The sequence below is a fragment of the Balaenoptera ricei genome, chromosome 14 (assembly GCF_028023285.1).
Source record: "Balaenoptera ricei isolate mBalRic1 chromosome 14, mBalRic1.hap2, whole genome shotgun sequence".
Classification (NCBI taxonomy): domain Eukaryota; kingdom Metazoa; phylum Chordata; class Mammalia; order Artiodactyla; family Balaenopteridae; genus Balaenoptera; species Balaenoptera ricei.
Genome location: NC_082652.1, coordinates 30,937,433 through 30,953,020, shown reverse-complemented (window position 1 = coordinate 30,953,020; position 15,588 = coordinate 30,937,433). Strand labels below are relative to the sequence as shown.

Genomic DNA, 15,588 nt, shown 5'->3' with positions numbered 1-15,588 from the left:
ACATACACAGGAGTATGTGTGTAGTATAATTTAAGTAATATATTAATATGCATAGGCAAAGAAGACCAGAAGAAAATAGGATGAAGAAATTATAAAGTGATGTTACACAGGAGAAATACAAACACATGGGAAAATGAGCCACACCTGTAATAAAAAAATCGAACAAATAGTGGTACCACTTTGTACCTATTAGTGAGGTTTTTAAAAATATTTTTTCTGATGTTAAAACTAATACATGTGTTAGGCTAGGAATTTGAAAAATACAGCAAAACTGGAAAAAAAATGAAAAGGCGTAATTCCTCTGGCCAGAGTTTAATATGGATACTATTTTAATGTATTTCTCTCATTTCTTTTTCCCTACATACACACACACACACAGACAAAATTATATACCGCTATTTTCAACTGACAAACTATACGAAAGTTTTTTCTAAATTAAGTATCTATAATATCAAATAATTAGGACAACCTGAATGTCTCCTCAGGAGAATCCGTTTAAATGATTACACATTAACTCCATTTAATATGCAGCCCTTAAAAACAGTAATAAAGAAAATGCAACTTCAAAAGAAAATATCTACAACTGTTCAATGAAAAAAAGCCATATGTGAAATGGGATATGCTGTGGTTTGAGCTCCTTATTTTCATAATAGTTGTTTTCATGCTGTTAAATCCTACCTGAACTTCCTATACATCCTTCCTGCCTCAGTTCAGTGCTGTTGCTTTGAGAAGCCTGCTTCCCTTCACTTCTCCCAGTATACTGACTCTTTCCCAAGTGCACCCTTTGGACCTAGTGCCCACTGCCATTTTAGCGATTATCAGGTTGTGTAAATGTTACAGCACAGGACTGTGTTCTTTTCATCATGTCACTCGTAGCACCTAGCACTCTGTGCCTGGAGGAGCATAATAAATATTTACTTAAGATTGATTCTAAGTGTCGAATTAAGGTTTGTGGGATATACAAAGGAAAAAACCATTCCCAATTTCCAGTAAAACTTACCTAATGAGAAATAATATAAATAGAATACTTACATATAAACCCTAAAAAATCAAGTTCTTAACAGCAAGGGGAGAACAGTCCTCAAGAACAAATTGTAAATAAGGCACAAATAAGACAAAATAACACCTGTCATATCAGTACATATTCTTGTATTCATTTAATCAAGGAACAGAATAAATACTACTTCCAAAACAGCCGTTCCTTTTTTGCAGCATAAAGTTCTATGGCTTGATACTCTGTATTGCAATATTGATAACTGGGAATGGAGTTATGCTTACAAGCAGTTGTAATTCCAAAAATGTTCTTTTTTATACCACATGTCAATATAACCGTGTCACTCATTGGCACCTAATAATAGTATTGTCTTAGAATATTTCCACATCTTCTCCAAAAATAAGATTGTGATCTCTCCATGGCTCCTATCCAGTGCTCAAAACCTTATAGACACTCTAAAATGCTTCTGGAATTTGAATTTCCATGTAAAGAGAATATTTGGGAGCTAGATCACTTCAGAGGAAGCTTGATGTATTAAAATAAATTTATAACTTTAATATTATTAAATACTTAGCCAAAAAAGTGTTTAGTTACTTTTTATAATGAGTTTGGTTTTTTCCTCTTTTGGTCAGAGGCCTCAGTTTTCTTTTCTTTTAATTAGAGGTCTGGGTTTTCTTTCCAGTTGGAGGCCCCATATATGCAATGTATATTTCAGCTAAGAAAAGATGCCCAACTAGGAAGAAAATAAACTATAAATTAAAAAACTAATGAATAAAATAGCTTTTTTCTAATTATGTATCCAGTTTATCTGTTAAAATCTTGACTGTGTAATTGGGGGATATATTTTCTTCTTTTTTTTTTTTCTTTAACGGATAGTAAAGCAAATAGTCATGTGTCTTGTATAGTTAAAACCATTCACCTTTATTCAAGTTCTGTCCTTTATGGGAATCATTTGCTCTTTTATGCTTTTACTAATAAAATTCTGAAGCATATAAAACCATCTGTGATGTTTACTTAATTATAAACCCTTTAAGTTAGTGATTGTTAATCTTTTTTACATCAAAGAATTTTACTTAAATATACTCTCTCCAGGAAAAAAGAAAATGTACATATATGTAAAATTTTATTGGGGACTTCCCTGGTGGTCCAGTGATTAAGACTCCGTGCTTCCACTTCAGGGGACGCGGACGGGTTCCATCCCTGGTCAGGGAACTAAGATCCCACATGCCGCATGGCACAGCCAAAAAAAAAAAATTTTTTTTTTACATTAGTAGCCAGTGTTTTCCTGAATCCAGTCCCCTGAGTTATGAACCTCTTCATTATATTATACATACATTTTAATATTAGATACGTTTTCTTGGTATCTGTGTTGTAAATCCAGTGTATTGTGTGCTTTTAGAAGTGTCACAGGGTGTCATCCTGAAGCAGATTCTCTATAAAGCTTTTCCACAAAACTGTAGCAGAGTTCTTACATATTTCTGTTGTATTATTTACATACAAATATGAATTTTTTCTCTGAATTGTTTGAAATATTTGATGTATATGCTATATTTTTCTCTCAGTCTTACTTTTCTGACAGTTGTCTCTTGACTAACAGCAGATTTTCCTTTCTTATTCTAGATTCTGAAGAGGCTCGGTCTGTAAATCCTTCCAGTGTTGATGAAAATATTGACTCTGAGACAGAGAAAGACTCTCTCATCTGCGAAAGTAAACAAATAGTTCCCAGTAAAGCAGCTCTTCCATGTGCCCTTGATGAGTATGAGTTCAAAGATGACGAGGAGGAAGCAGTAAGCAAGATGATCGATGGCAGGCGCATTCTTAGGAAAGAGCTGAGAAGAGAGAACGAGGCTCAAGTAGAAAAGAGTAGCTTATTTGCAAAACAGGAAAAAGCTTTCTATCCTAAATCATTTAAAAATAAAAAACAAAAGCCATCTAGGGTCTTGTATTCAAGTTCTGAAAGTTCAGATGAGGAAATTCTTCAGAACAAAAAGTGTTCTGCTCCATGTTCTGTCCCTGAAACATCGAATTCTGATATACAGACCAGAAGGGAATATGGAGTTTCAAATGAACACAAACAGAAAGGCAAAGTTAAAAGAAAATTAAAGAACCAGAACAAAAATAAAGAGAACCAAGAGCTGAAGCAAGAAAAAGAGGGGAAAGAAAATACCAGAGTAACAAACTTGACAGTTAATACTGCACTAGATTGTTCAGAAAAGACCAGAGAGGAGGGGAATTTTAGGAAATCTTTTAGCCCAAAAGATGATACTTCATTACATTTATTTCATATTTCCACTGGTAAATCTCCCAAACATTCTTGTGGACTCAGTGAAAAGCAGTCAACACCACTAAAACAAGAACATTCTAAGACATGTTTATCACCAGGAAGTTCTGAAATGTCATTACAGCCTGATCTTGTTCGGTATGATAATATAGAATCTGAATTCTTGCCAGAAAGTTCAAGTGTAAAATCTTGTAAGCATAAGGAAAAAAACAAACATCAGAAAGATTTCCACTTAGAATTTGGTGAAAAGTCAAATGCCAAAATAAAGGATGAAGATCACAGTCCAACATTTGAAAACTCAGATTGCACGCTGAAAAAAATGGATAAAGAGGGTAAAACATTAAAAAAGCATAAATTAAAACATAAAGAAAGGGAAAAAGAAAAGCATAAAAAAGAAATTGACGGTGAAAAGGAAAAATACAAAAATAGGGATGGTGCTAAAGAGCTGCAGCGAAGTGTGGAATTTGATAGAGAATTTTGGAAAGAGAATTTTTTTAAAAGTGATGAAACTGAAGATCTATTTTTAAGTATGGAACATGAGTCCCTAACATTAGAAAAAAAATCAAAGTTGGAGAAAAACATAAAAGATGATAAATCAACCAAGGAAAAGCATGTCTCCAAAGAGAGGAACTTTAAAGAAGAACGAGAAAAGATTAAAAAGGAAAGTGAGAAATCTCTTAGGGAGGAAAAAATAAGAGATTTGAAAGATGAGAGAGAGAATGTACCAACTGATAAAGAAACAGAATTCAGTTCTTTAGGTATAAGTGCCAGTGAAGAGTCTATAGGGTTACATTCAGTGGAAAAGGAAATAGAAATTGAAAAACAAGAAAAGCATATGAAAGAAAGTAAGGAAAAATCTGAGAAACGGTTTCAAAGTAAAGAAAAGGATGTTGAGAAGGCTGAAAGAAAAAACTCTGAAAAAGAGAAGAAGATAAAACATGAGCATAAGTCAGAGAAAGACAGATTAGATCCTAGTGAATGTGTTGACAGAATAAAAGAAAAAGACAAGCTATATTCACATCACACAGAAAAATGCCATAAAGAAGGTGAGAAGATAAAAAACATGACTACCGTTAAAAAAACTGATGACAGAGAGAAAAGTAGAGAAAAGATAGATAGAAAACATGACAAAGAAAAACTTGAAAAAGAGAGACATCCTGCAGAGAGCAAAGAGAAGCACTTGATGGAAAAAAAAAACAAACAATCAGATAATACTGAGTATACTAAATCAGAAAAAAGCAAAAATAAAGAAAAAGATAGGGAGGTAGATAAAAAGGAAAAATCTAGAGATAATGTAAATATAACTAACTCCAAACAGTTCCAGGAAGAGAGGAGGTCAAGTATAGCAGATAGCAATAAAGCACAACATGAAAAAACTTTCTCTCTTAAAGAAAAAACAAAAGATGAGCCTTTGAGAACTCCTGATGGAAAAGAAAAAGACAAAAAAGATAAAGATATAGACAGATACAAAGAACGAGACAAACACAAGGATAAAGTTCAACTAAGTAGTTCACTCAAAGTAAAATCTGAAGCAGATAAGCCTAAACCTAAGTCATCACCAGCATCAAAAGATACTCGACCCAAAGAAAAGAGGCTAGTGAATGATGACTTAATGCAGACCAGCTTTGAACGGATGCTAAGCCTTAAAGACCTAGAAATAGAGCAGTGGCACAGAAAACACAAGGAAAAGATTAAGCAAAAAGAAAAGGAACGGTTGAGAAATCGTAATTGTTTAGAACTTAAAGTAAAAGATAAAGAAAAAACAAAGCATGTGCCAGCTGAGTCCAAAAATAAAGAACTTACTAGGTCGAAGAGTTCAGAGTTGACTGATGCTTATACCAAGGAGAAACGTTGCAAAGATGCTGTAAGTAACAGGTCACAATCTGTCGACACCAAAAATACAGTGAATTTAGGCAAGTCATCCTTTGTTTCAGATAATAGCTTAAACAGATCTCCTAGATCAGAAAGTGAAAAGCCAGGTCTCAGCTCCAGGTCTGTATCCATGATTTCGGTGGCTAGCTCAGAAGATTCTTGCCATACTACAGTGACAACCCCAAGGCTTCCAGTGGAGTATGACTCAGACTTTATGTTAGAAGGTTCAGATTCCCAAATGTCCTTTTCCCAGTCACCATTTTTGTCAATTGCCAAATCTCCTGCCCTTCATGAAAGGGAGTCAGATAGCCTGCCTGAACTACCAGAGCGGATTAAAGCGTCATATACAAACAGACTTCCAACAGCCCATCTCCGGTCATCTTCGGTAGAAGATGCTAAACTAGTTATAAATGAGGGGAGACCAACTGCAGAAGTTCGAAGATGTAGCATGCCATCTGTCATTTGCGAACATACAAAACACTTCCAAACAATATCAGAAGAAAGCAGTCAAGATGGCTTAGTTGTGCCAAGAGATGCTTGTCCTTCTCCCAAACCTGAGGTACCCTCGGATGTGCCTGAAAGAGAACTTTCAAGTGCGTCTAACACACATTCCAGTTTTGCAGCCTCTCCAACTAGATCTGTAAACAGCAAATATACTTCTGCTGATACAAATGGTATCAAGAGCACTGCTGCAGTGGGCACTTTGATGGACAGTCCTGTGTATCTAGAGCCGTCTAATCAGGTTGGTGTGATCCAAAGTAAATCATGGGAAATACCTGTTGATAGACGGGAGTCATTAAGCGCCAGTGACTTCGTCTGCCCAAATTCTACTACACCTGATCAAGATTCCTCTGTTCAGGGTTTTTGTAATTCTGAAAACAAAATATTGAAAGAACAGAATATTGATTTTGTATCCTTGCACCAGACTGAATTGCCAGGAAACACTTGTGCTCAGGATCCAGCGTCCTTTCTCCCTTCACAGCAACCTTGCTCTTTTCACAGCCAATCACTTTCAGATGCTGAATCTATTTCTAAGCATAGGTCTTTGTCATATGTTGCCAATCAAGAGCCAGGTACTTTACAACAGAAAAATGCAATTCAAATTATCAATTCTGTTTTAGATACTGATAATGAATCTACAAAAGATATGGAGAATACTTTTATCCTAACAGATGTTCAAAAGACAGATGCCTTTGTCCCAGTGTACTCTGAAAGCACTGTTCAAGAAACAGCACCGAATTTTGAGAAAGCTAATGCTTTGCCTGTATTACCATCAGAAAAGGACTTTAATGGAAGTGATGCCTCTTCCCAGCCAAATACATATTATGCATTTAGCAAACTAATGTATAAGTCTTCCAGTGGCCATGAGGCTGAAAATAGCACTTCTGATATTCAGGTTATTTCACACGAAAAAGAAAACAAACTGGAGAGTTTGGTTTTGACTCATTTGAATGATAAGTGTGATTCTGATTTATGTGAAATGAACGCAGGGATGCCAAAAGGAAACCTGAATGAACAGGATAATCCAAAACATTGTCCTGAAAGTGAAAAGTGTTTGCTTTCCATAGAAGATGAAGAATCACAACAGAGTACTTTATCGAGTCTGGAAAACCATTCACAACAACCAGCTCAACCAGAAATGCACAGATACGGACACTTAGTTAAAGTAGAATTAGAAGAAAGTGCTGAAGATGATAAAACTGAAAACCAAATTCCTCAAAGGATGACTAGAAACAAAGCAAATACAATAGCAAATCAAAGCAAACAGATTCTTGCCACCTGTACACTATTAGCAGACAAAGATACCGAGTCTTCATCTCCTAGAGGAAGAATAAGATTAACTGAGGAGGATGATCCTCAGATTCACCACCCACGGAAAAGGAAAGTGTCACGTGTGCCTCAGCCTGTGCAAGCAAGTCCCTCTTTACTGCAAGCAAAAGAGAAAACTCAGCAGTCTCTGGCAGCCATCGTGGACTCTCTGAAACTAGACGAGATCCAGCCGTACAGTTCAGAGAGAGCAAATCCGTATTTTGAATACTTGCACATAAGGAAAAAAATCGAAGAAAAACGCAAATTGTTGTGTAGTGTTATCCCTCAAGCACCTCAGTATTACGATGAATATGTGACATTTAATGGATCGTATCTCCTGGATGGAAACCCCTTAAGCAAGATCTGCATCCCCACAGTAAGTAACCTCACTTGATACACACCTGCAGCCCATTCACTAGGAATGTGACGAAAGTCATGTATAGTTTTAAATTTTCTAGTAGCCACATTTTAAAAAGTAAAAGGAAAGGGGCAAAATTAGTTTTAATATTTCGGTGTCAAAATAGAATCAATATAGAAAAGTTATTGAGATAGTCTATAATCTTTTTTTTTTTTTTTTTTTTTTTTTGGTGCTGAGTATTTGAAATCCGGTGGGCTAGCAGTATGTCTCAGTTCAGACCAGCCACGTGTCAGTCAGTGCTCAGTAGCCGTGTGTAGGCTGTGCTACCTTATTGAACAGCACTGGTCCATGGTATTTTGTTCCCTACCTGCTTTTTCTTTCAACCCTAAGGAGTTATACTTTTATTTCTCTGAAGCGTAATTCCTTTCCATGTGCATTTGATCCCATTCCCTCCAGTCTTCTCTGGAACCTTCCTCTATGAAAACACTTCTTGCTAATATATTTTAAAATTTTCTCTCTCCACTGGCCTTTATCCACCCACTCTGAACATATTTGGGTCTCCTTCATCCCAGGGAGAAAAATGTTGCCCCTTGCCTGTCACAGTTTGTCTAGCTCAGCCTCTCTCAGTGCCGCACCTTGGAGAGTGGTCTGTGCCTGATGTCTCCTCTCTGTCACTTCTTGTTCCTCCTGTCACCGTTATGTGCACTGACAAAGCTCACCAGTGAGCTTGTAATTGCCTGATTGTTTGGCCTCTCCCTTTTTCTTTCTACTTGATGTCTGTCATATTTGATATCGTGACCATCTTGTTCATAAAATTCCCCCCACTCCCCGGTCTTTCATGATGGTGCACTCTTCTGGTCCTCTTGCCTCACTAATCTTTTTCTGTCTTTTTATGGCTCCTCTACCCACTCCTTAAACATCAGCGTTCTCCAGGAATTAAATTTTCAGTCAGCTTTCATTCAGTGAGGTCCTGTCTCTTTCTGTGGTTTCAGCAGTCTTCCACGCACCAGTTAGTCCCAAAAAATTCTGTTGCGCCATATCATCTCTGTTGATCTCTAGACTCAAATATAGGTGCCTCCTGGGCATCGTCACCTAAATGACCTGAGGCACCTGTAATGGGCTTGGTTCCCCAGGAAGCTGACTCTGAGACTGTGAGCAATCCCTGTCTATGTGTGAGGGAATCAGAATCGGGTAGAGCAAGCAGGTGAACTGAAATAAATGCAGGTGCAACAGTGACTCACTGCACCTGCGGGAGCTGCTAATGGGGAGTCTACCCTCAGGGAAGGAATGTGACCTTGGGCTCCGTCCTAGAGGGGAGCTGCAGCGGGAGCCATCAGCCACCAGCACCCCGCGTTCTTGGGGGGAGGGGCTAACCATGCGCCCACTCCCACTTCAGACTTGACACAGACCAAAAGGGAATGAGTTACCACCCGCTCCCTTAAAAACAAATTTGTATTTATTAGTGAAGACACCCACAGTAGAAACCAAATTCTGACCATTCTACCTTCCAGAATCTGTACCTTCTACCACTGCCTTGGTTTAGGGCCCTTGTTGTTATCTCTTACTCTCAACGTCGCAGCAAGTTTTTCCCTTCTTTTTTCTCCTAGTTTCTTTCTATTGGAGCATTCTCTCTTGTTGTTAAATTTATGTCCCTTCAAAAGCAATAAAAAGCTGTTTCCCTATTGAAGTATCTCAGCTGTGATTAGCTGGCTTCCCATTGCCCACAGCATAAAACCCATATCTAAGCCCAGCATAATTATTCATTCACAGTCTGACCCCAGTCTACCCCTCCTGATTCACCTTCTCACCACTCATCCAAATCACCTAGTGTTTCAGCCAAACTGAACTCACTCTTCTTTGGAATCTCTTGTTTCACTACTTGGGTTCTTTGGCAGTGCTTTTCCCTCTATGCGAAATGTTGTTTTCGCCGGGCCCCCTTTTCTCTCCTCTTCCATCAATTGTACCGACTATGATGTCACCTCTGTGCAAGGTCTTGTCACAGCAGAATTGCTTGTGTCTTCCTTATACCTCCCCTGTTATGTTGCAGTTAACTGTTTACGTGTCTGCCTCTCCCTCTGAGCTATAATCCGATAAAGGGTTACTACACTTTTGATCTCTTGTAGAATGAGTCCTACATCTACCTTCAGCCCCGAATACACTACTGATTTCCATAATCATGTGTCTAGCTGCTTCTGGACGTCTCCTGAATATCCCACAATATCCTTAAAGTCATTATGTCCAATACCAAACACGCTTATCTTATCTCAGAAGTGCTCTTCTTGCTCCATCTGCTTCAGTTACCATCATTATCTGTTACCTCACTTCCCAGGCTGGGAACCCAAAACTCAACCCTCCCCTCTTCCTTCCTGTCACATTAGTCACTAAGTCCTATTGATTCATCTCACTTCCTTTCCCCTCTTCTTTCTTACCACTGTCATGCAGGGACCTCATGACCTCCTTAGACTACTGCATTATCACACATGTGAATATAGCATAATCAGATATTCAAAAATTGCATATGCATGTAATTCATAACTGTGCTAAGCATAGTGCTAACTGGATATCAGACATGAGCAAAACAGACATTCTGAGAAGCTGCCATAGGTTCTAGTCCAGTCTCTTCTAGGCTAGTCAGTCTACTTATTGTCTGGATTCCTTATATGAAACTCAGATCTGATTCATGACTACCTGGCTAAACATCTTCTAAAGAAGACTCAGTTTTCTATAAGCTAAGTCCCCACTCCTGCATACACGGTCCTCTCACGCAGGCTCGGCTGTGGTTACTACCCTGCTGTACTCGGTGGTCCCCAGGCCATTCCCTGCCGGTTCACAGCCTGCCTTTGCACATGTTCCTTCTTTCAAAGCCCAGCTCAGAGGAGATCAGACAGTTAGAGGAATGGTGGTTCTTTATTCCCGCTTTCACGGAATATACCTGATGCTAGTGCCTTTTAAATCTTAGACAGAGATTTTGATATTACTCTACTAATAGTAAACAGTAGTAGTAGATTTAAAAGAATAGAGTTGTAAATAAATTTGTCATTCTTTCAAATTGTCAGCAAGATAATTTGTTAATGATTCAAAGAATATAAAGCTAATAATTTCCTTTTTTCCTTTATTTCTCCTTAAAGGATAAGAACTTTGAACTGAACTATGTATCATAGGGTTGAAATATAGATAAAGCTATAAAGAACACATTTAAATTAGAAATTTTTACGAACTGTTTCACTAAAAACAATTTCTAATAAACTGTTAGGTTACCCTTTTAACACTATCTGCCTACTGATACGTATATGTATGTATACAAGTGTATATAGTGTGATGCGTATTTGTGTGTGTGTTATGCATGCCTGTGTTTACTATCAGCTTTGCTTATTCCTGCAAAGATGATGTGATACAAGTTTAATCCCCTTGCAGCAGTTCTGGGGATATAACTTTAATTAAATTAGAATTTAGTCATAATCGTGTTGTTTCAAAAGGCGTTATAAGCAGAGCTTAGAATTATTTCTGGATGTAGTAGGGAATTTTTTCTTTGTTTTTAATGAAAATTACTAAAGTAGAGAAACACACAGCACAATGTAGTAGAAAAAGTAGTAGATTTCCAAGTAGCATACGTGAGTTTGTCTAGATTTTGCTGCAAACCACCTGTGTGATCTTGAAGAATTTGCTTCACTTCTCTGATCCTTAGTTTTGATATCTGTAAAACAATAATGTCTACCCCACCTCAAAGCAGGTTGAAATAGTATATGTCACAGCCCATTGAAAACTTTTAAAACATTGTACACATTTAAGAGGTTACCATTATTTTATCCAGCTCAAAATTACTTTAAGGGTCACATTTACTATTGCTAATATGTGAACCCTCCACCTTTTGCTCATAAAAAGCTGTACTTTTGAGTTTATTGGACTAAAACTCGTTTATTTGAAACTTAGTTTTTGAAAAATAATAAAGACCAGAATAACAAAAATCGCTTTGTTACATTACTTTTCGTATTTACCAATATTTTATCCATTTGTTTCCTTTCAGTCTGCTAATTGCCTTTTTGTCAAAGTGGTTTCTTCACTTTGTCTGTGTAATCTGATTATAGAACCTGTTAATAAATGTGGTATGTTGTCTCCAGAGTCCACTTACATGTTCTTTCTTCTATCACATGCTTTTCTTAAATTTTAGCCAGAATGCTGCCGTTTTTCCAGAGGAAATACAGGGCAGAAAAATAAAACTTTAGGTCAGGTTCCCAAAACTCAAATGAACAGGCGAAGGAAAAAAAGAAAAAGACTTGTCACAAGCTGGTATACACAGAAACCCTGCAGAGGGATGGAGGTGTGGGGGATGAGAAGAAAGGGTGTCCCGAGGAAGCTGTCAAGAGACCTTCTGTTCTAGAGACTCCTGGGACTCACAGATGCTAAAAAAGACAAAATCTCCACGCCTGATTTACTTACAGGTAGATGAGGAAAACAGCAAAAGGAAAGTTTCCTCAAAAGTCTCCATATAGAGACTTCTCTATAGATTGATATATGTTGAGAATTCCCAAATTTATATATTCTGCCCAAACCTCTCTCCTCGGCTTCTTTTTTGCTAACTGGATAGCTCCACAGACTCAACATTTCAGCACTGAACTTGCCCCCAAACCTGCTTCTCTTTCCTCGTGTCCCCTCCTGTGGTCTCTATTACTAGCCATCCAGTCCTCGTGCTAAGGACCTACAGGTCCTCAGCTGCTCCCTCTTTTTTATCCTAAATCAGTCAGTTACCCGCATTTTTAGACCCCCATCTCTTCCACTCCCTCCTCATCTAACACCAGTGTAACAGTGACCTGCTTCCTTAATTCCTTGCCTACAATGTTGTCCCCCTAATACCTGTTCTCCAAATATAGCAGTGAGCTATTAAGACCTTCCACTGGTTCCCCATTACATACAAAATTTACCCTAATGTGTTACAAATAATATGTGTTCCACAGTATGTTAATTAAATACCTTCTCCAGTAGGGAGAGAGAGGTGTTTTCCATGATCAAATAAGTTTGGGAAACACCATTTATCTAAAAATAAATAGATTTCTTCACTGTAGGACTTCTGAGAACTATTAAAATTTAATTTGTTAATTACAAGATACCTAAATAAGTACATATATACAGCGTTTCCCAAACTTGCTTGTTCTTGGAACCGTTTCCGGTAAATCATCTCTATGCACCCAGTGTTGTGTGGGTCATGCTTGAAGAAACGCTGTTTCCAGAACAGACTACAAGCTTTATTACTGGGCTCTGCTGCCCTCTCCACCCTTGTATCCCACCCTTCCTGCCCTCACGTCGATGTTCCAGGAACTCAGGACAGCCTGCAGTTGCCTCCTGACACCAGGTGTTCTCATGCAGGTGATTATACTGTCCTCTCGTGTGTGAATTATCTCCCTCCCTTCTTTCCCTTTCTTTTTTCCCCACAACTCATTTCGCTTAACTCTTTACTCTGGCTCTTCCTTTAAGATAGAGCTCAGGCATTACCCTCTCAAAGAAGCTTTCTCTGACAGTCCGGTCTCAAAGGAGTAGAATATTTGTCCTCTGTGCTGCTTGAAGGACGCCTGTATGACTTCGCAAAACTAAAATAATAGCACCAAACTCTACTCTTGGCTCTTCTTATTAAATTTAAAGAAGTTTACAGACACAGAAATCAAATGCATTACTGCAATCAGAGACCTGAAAAATGATCAGCCCCAGTAAATTATTGGTATTGTAGAATTTTCTGCATTGATTCAACTGATTGTTATTTGACATGTTTTCAATTCCCCGTGATTCCTATAAAGTGTTTACTGTTTATAAATAGAGTCTTGATTGGATCCAGGTTTGTGTCTTTAGCAAGAGTGTTTCCTGTATAGTACTGCATAATCCCTGTAGCGCCACATCAGGAAGCACACAGTATCTGCTTGTTCCCCCTTCAGAAGAGTCCCCAGAGTTATTAAACTGTGCCAGAATGTGCTGAGATACCTTTGTTACTTCACTCTAATATGCTGACAGTAATTAAAAGCTTGGGGTGGGGGGATATATAGATACTCCAAGAGGTAGAGGGAGAATATTCAGGGATCACAGACAGTTACTGCCATACTTGGATGTCTCTTTATATTAACACTTGAGTGTATACATAGACTGGGTCAGCTTTCTTTTGTGTTTTTGTTTTTGGTTGCATTGAGTTTCAGTTGCGGCATGCAGGATCTTTGTAGAGGCATGCAGGATCTTTCGTTGCGGTGCACGGGCTTCTAGTTGTGGCACACGGGTTCCAGAGCGCGTGGGCTCTGTAGTTTGCAGCGCGCGGGCTTAGTTGCCCCGTGGCATGTGGGATCTTAGTTCCCCGACCAGGGATCGAACCCACATTGGAAGGCGAATTCTTTACCACTGGACCACCAGAGAAGTCCCTGAGTCAGCTTTCTTAACCTCCAGCATCTACCAGAAAGCACAGTTCACTATAATGATCAATTTAGAGATGAACTAAACATACGCTTTTTGGAGCATGGATAGACAAAGTGAGTTTTACCACATATAATAAAGTTTGAAAACTACAACTGTATTAGAAGACAATTTCATGTATTTTTATAAAAGAGTTAATTCACTAAACGTAAAACTCAGCACTTTAGTGTTTGGATTTTATCATGTATACAGAGAAATTTCACTTACCATACCCTCAGACTGCTGTCATCTTTAGGACTGTTTGCTCAGTGTTGTGTGTTTTTGTTACTCCTTCCTCCCTGTCTTTGAACTATCACTTACTGATGCTCTAAAATGTGTCTCTGTATGGTAAATAACTGCCTTAGTCCTAATGTGCTCTTTGGAATTTGCTGTGGCCTCAGAATTAAAACATTAAACAGAATTAAAACAGAATTAAAAGTTTTCTGGAATGCTCTGCTTAGTTTCAAAGAGTTTAAATTGAGAAGTAACAACCAGTTGTGTAATTGTTACTATATTATTTAATTCAAAGAACATTAGAATTTATGTTTTCATTAAGTTACACACTAAAAAGTTTTAATTTTATAGGAATAGCCGATTTTTGTAAATAAAATCTAATGTTTTCAACTTTTTTTTTTTTTTAATTAGATTACCCCACCACCTTCCCTGTCAGATCCGCTTAAAGAGCTTTTTCGACAACAGGAAGTTGTAAGGATGAAACTTCGTTTGCAACACAGTATTGAAAGGGTAAGAAATATTTAAATTTACATTTATGTCAAAAATAACTATTTTAACAATACATTATAATTGCCTACAGTTTTTTATTAGTGACTCTTATTTAAAGCCATTTTAGGAAATGGTTTGATTTTATCTTGTGCTCACGCAATAAGATGGAGAATTTTTAAGCTGATTTAGGATAGCTGCTCCCATGTTACAATTCACGTTCAGTATATATTTGATATATTGATATAAGAATCTCTAATAATTTCTTATCATTTGCCAAATTTGCAGAACTGTAGCAGTGAATTCCTATTTGGACATTTGGATTTCCAAGCTTTGGAATTGTTGCTTGGTACCAGCTACTGTAGTACAGACTCTTAACAAGGTTGTGCTCATTGGTCCTTTTAGGGTCTGCTTTAGTATTCCAGTTTCTGGTGGTTAGTTTTGGCATGAAATGACGGGGGGAAAACCTATCTAATTATTTATAGAAATCATCAAAGTAACTTGGATTGACAAAAATAATAACCTTAATTTTTTGTGGGAGGGTCAGGGACTTTCTGAAAATGTGATGTAAGCTATGATCTTTCTTTACAGACATACACACATATTCTTATACAAGCAAAACCTTGTATGCAATTCCTTCATACATGATTGATTTCCTAGGGTAGAGGTTCTTAACCTTTTTTGTGCCATGGATTCCTGTAACAATCTGGTTATTTAAATATAAAACCTTTCCTCAGAATAATGTTTTTAAATGAAGAAAATTATAGTATTACAGAGAGAAAAGCAATAAAAAAAGAAGCACTGAAACAGAACTTACAGCATTGTGCCATGACCCACGTCAGTGCGATTTGTTAGCAGTAAGAAGTTAGGTCATATAACCCACATCAATAGCTGTTTCAGCCATCAGGCATGTGTGAAGTCACCTGGTATATATTCATCTATGCATCTAACCGTGTTAGAAAAGCTGTGCTGCCTTACGGACAGTTTAGAATTCTCGTTTGAACTGTGTAATTTGCAGAACTTTAATAGTGAAAATGACTCACATCCTTCCACTTATCCACCAGCAAACAATTTAGAATTACAGAAAACTAGAAAGCAACTTAGAAGTCTGGCCAGTGTGAGAACAAACAA

General features: G+C 37.6%; 1 protein-coding gene across 4 annotated transcripts in view; it reads left to right on the top strand.

Moving 5' to 3' along the window:
- Positions 1-15,588, top strand: part of ANKRD12 (ankyrin repeat domain 12) — a 111,880-nt gene that overhangs the window by 86,823 nt on the left and 9,469 nt on the right. For all 4 annotated transcript variants that reach the window (XM_059895554.1, XM_059895552.1, XM_059895555.1 and 1 more), the window contains 2 exons: positions 2,615-7,332; positions 14,383-14,481. In XM_059895554.1, the coding sequence (XP_059751537.1) occupies positions 2,615-7,332; positions 14,383-14,481 (4,817 nt within the window). The remainder of the gene's footprint in view (positions 1-2,614; positions 7,333-14,382; positions 14,482-15,588) is intronic.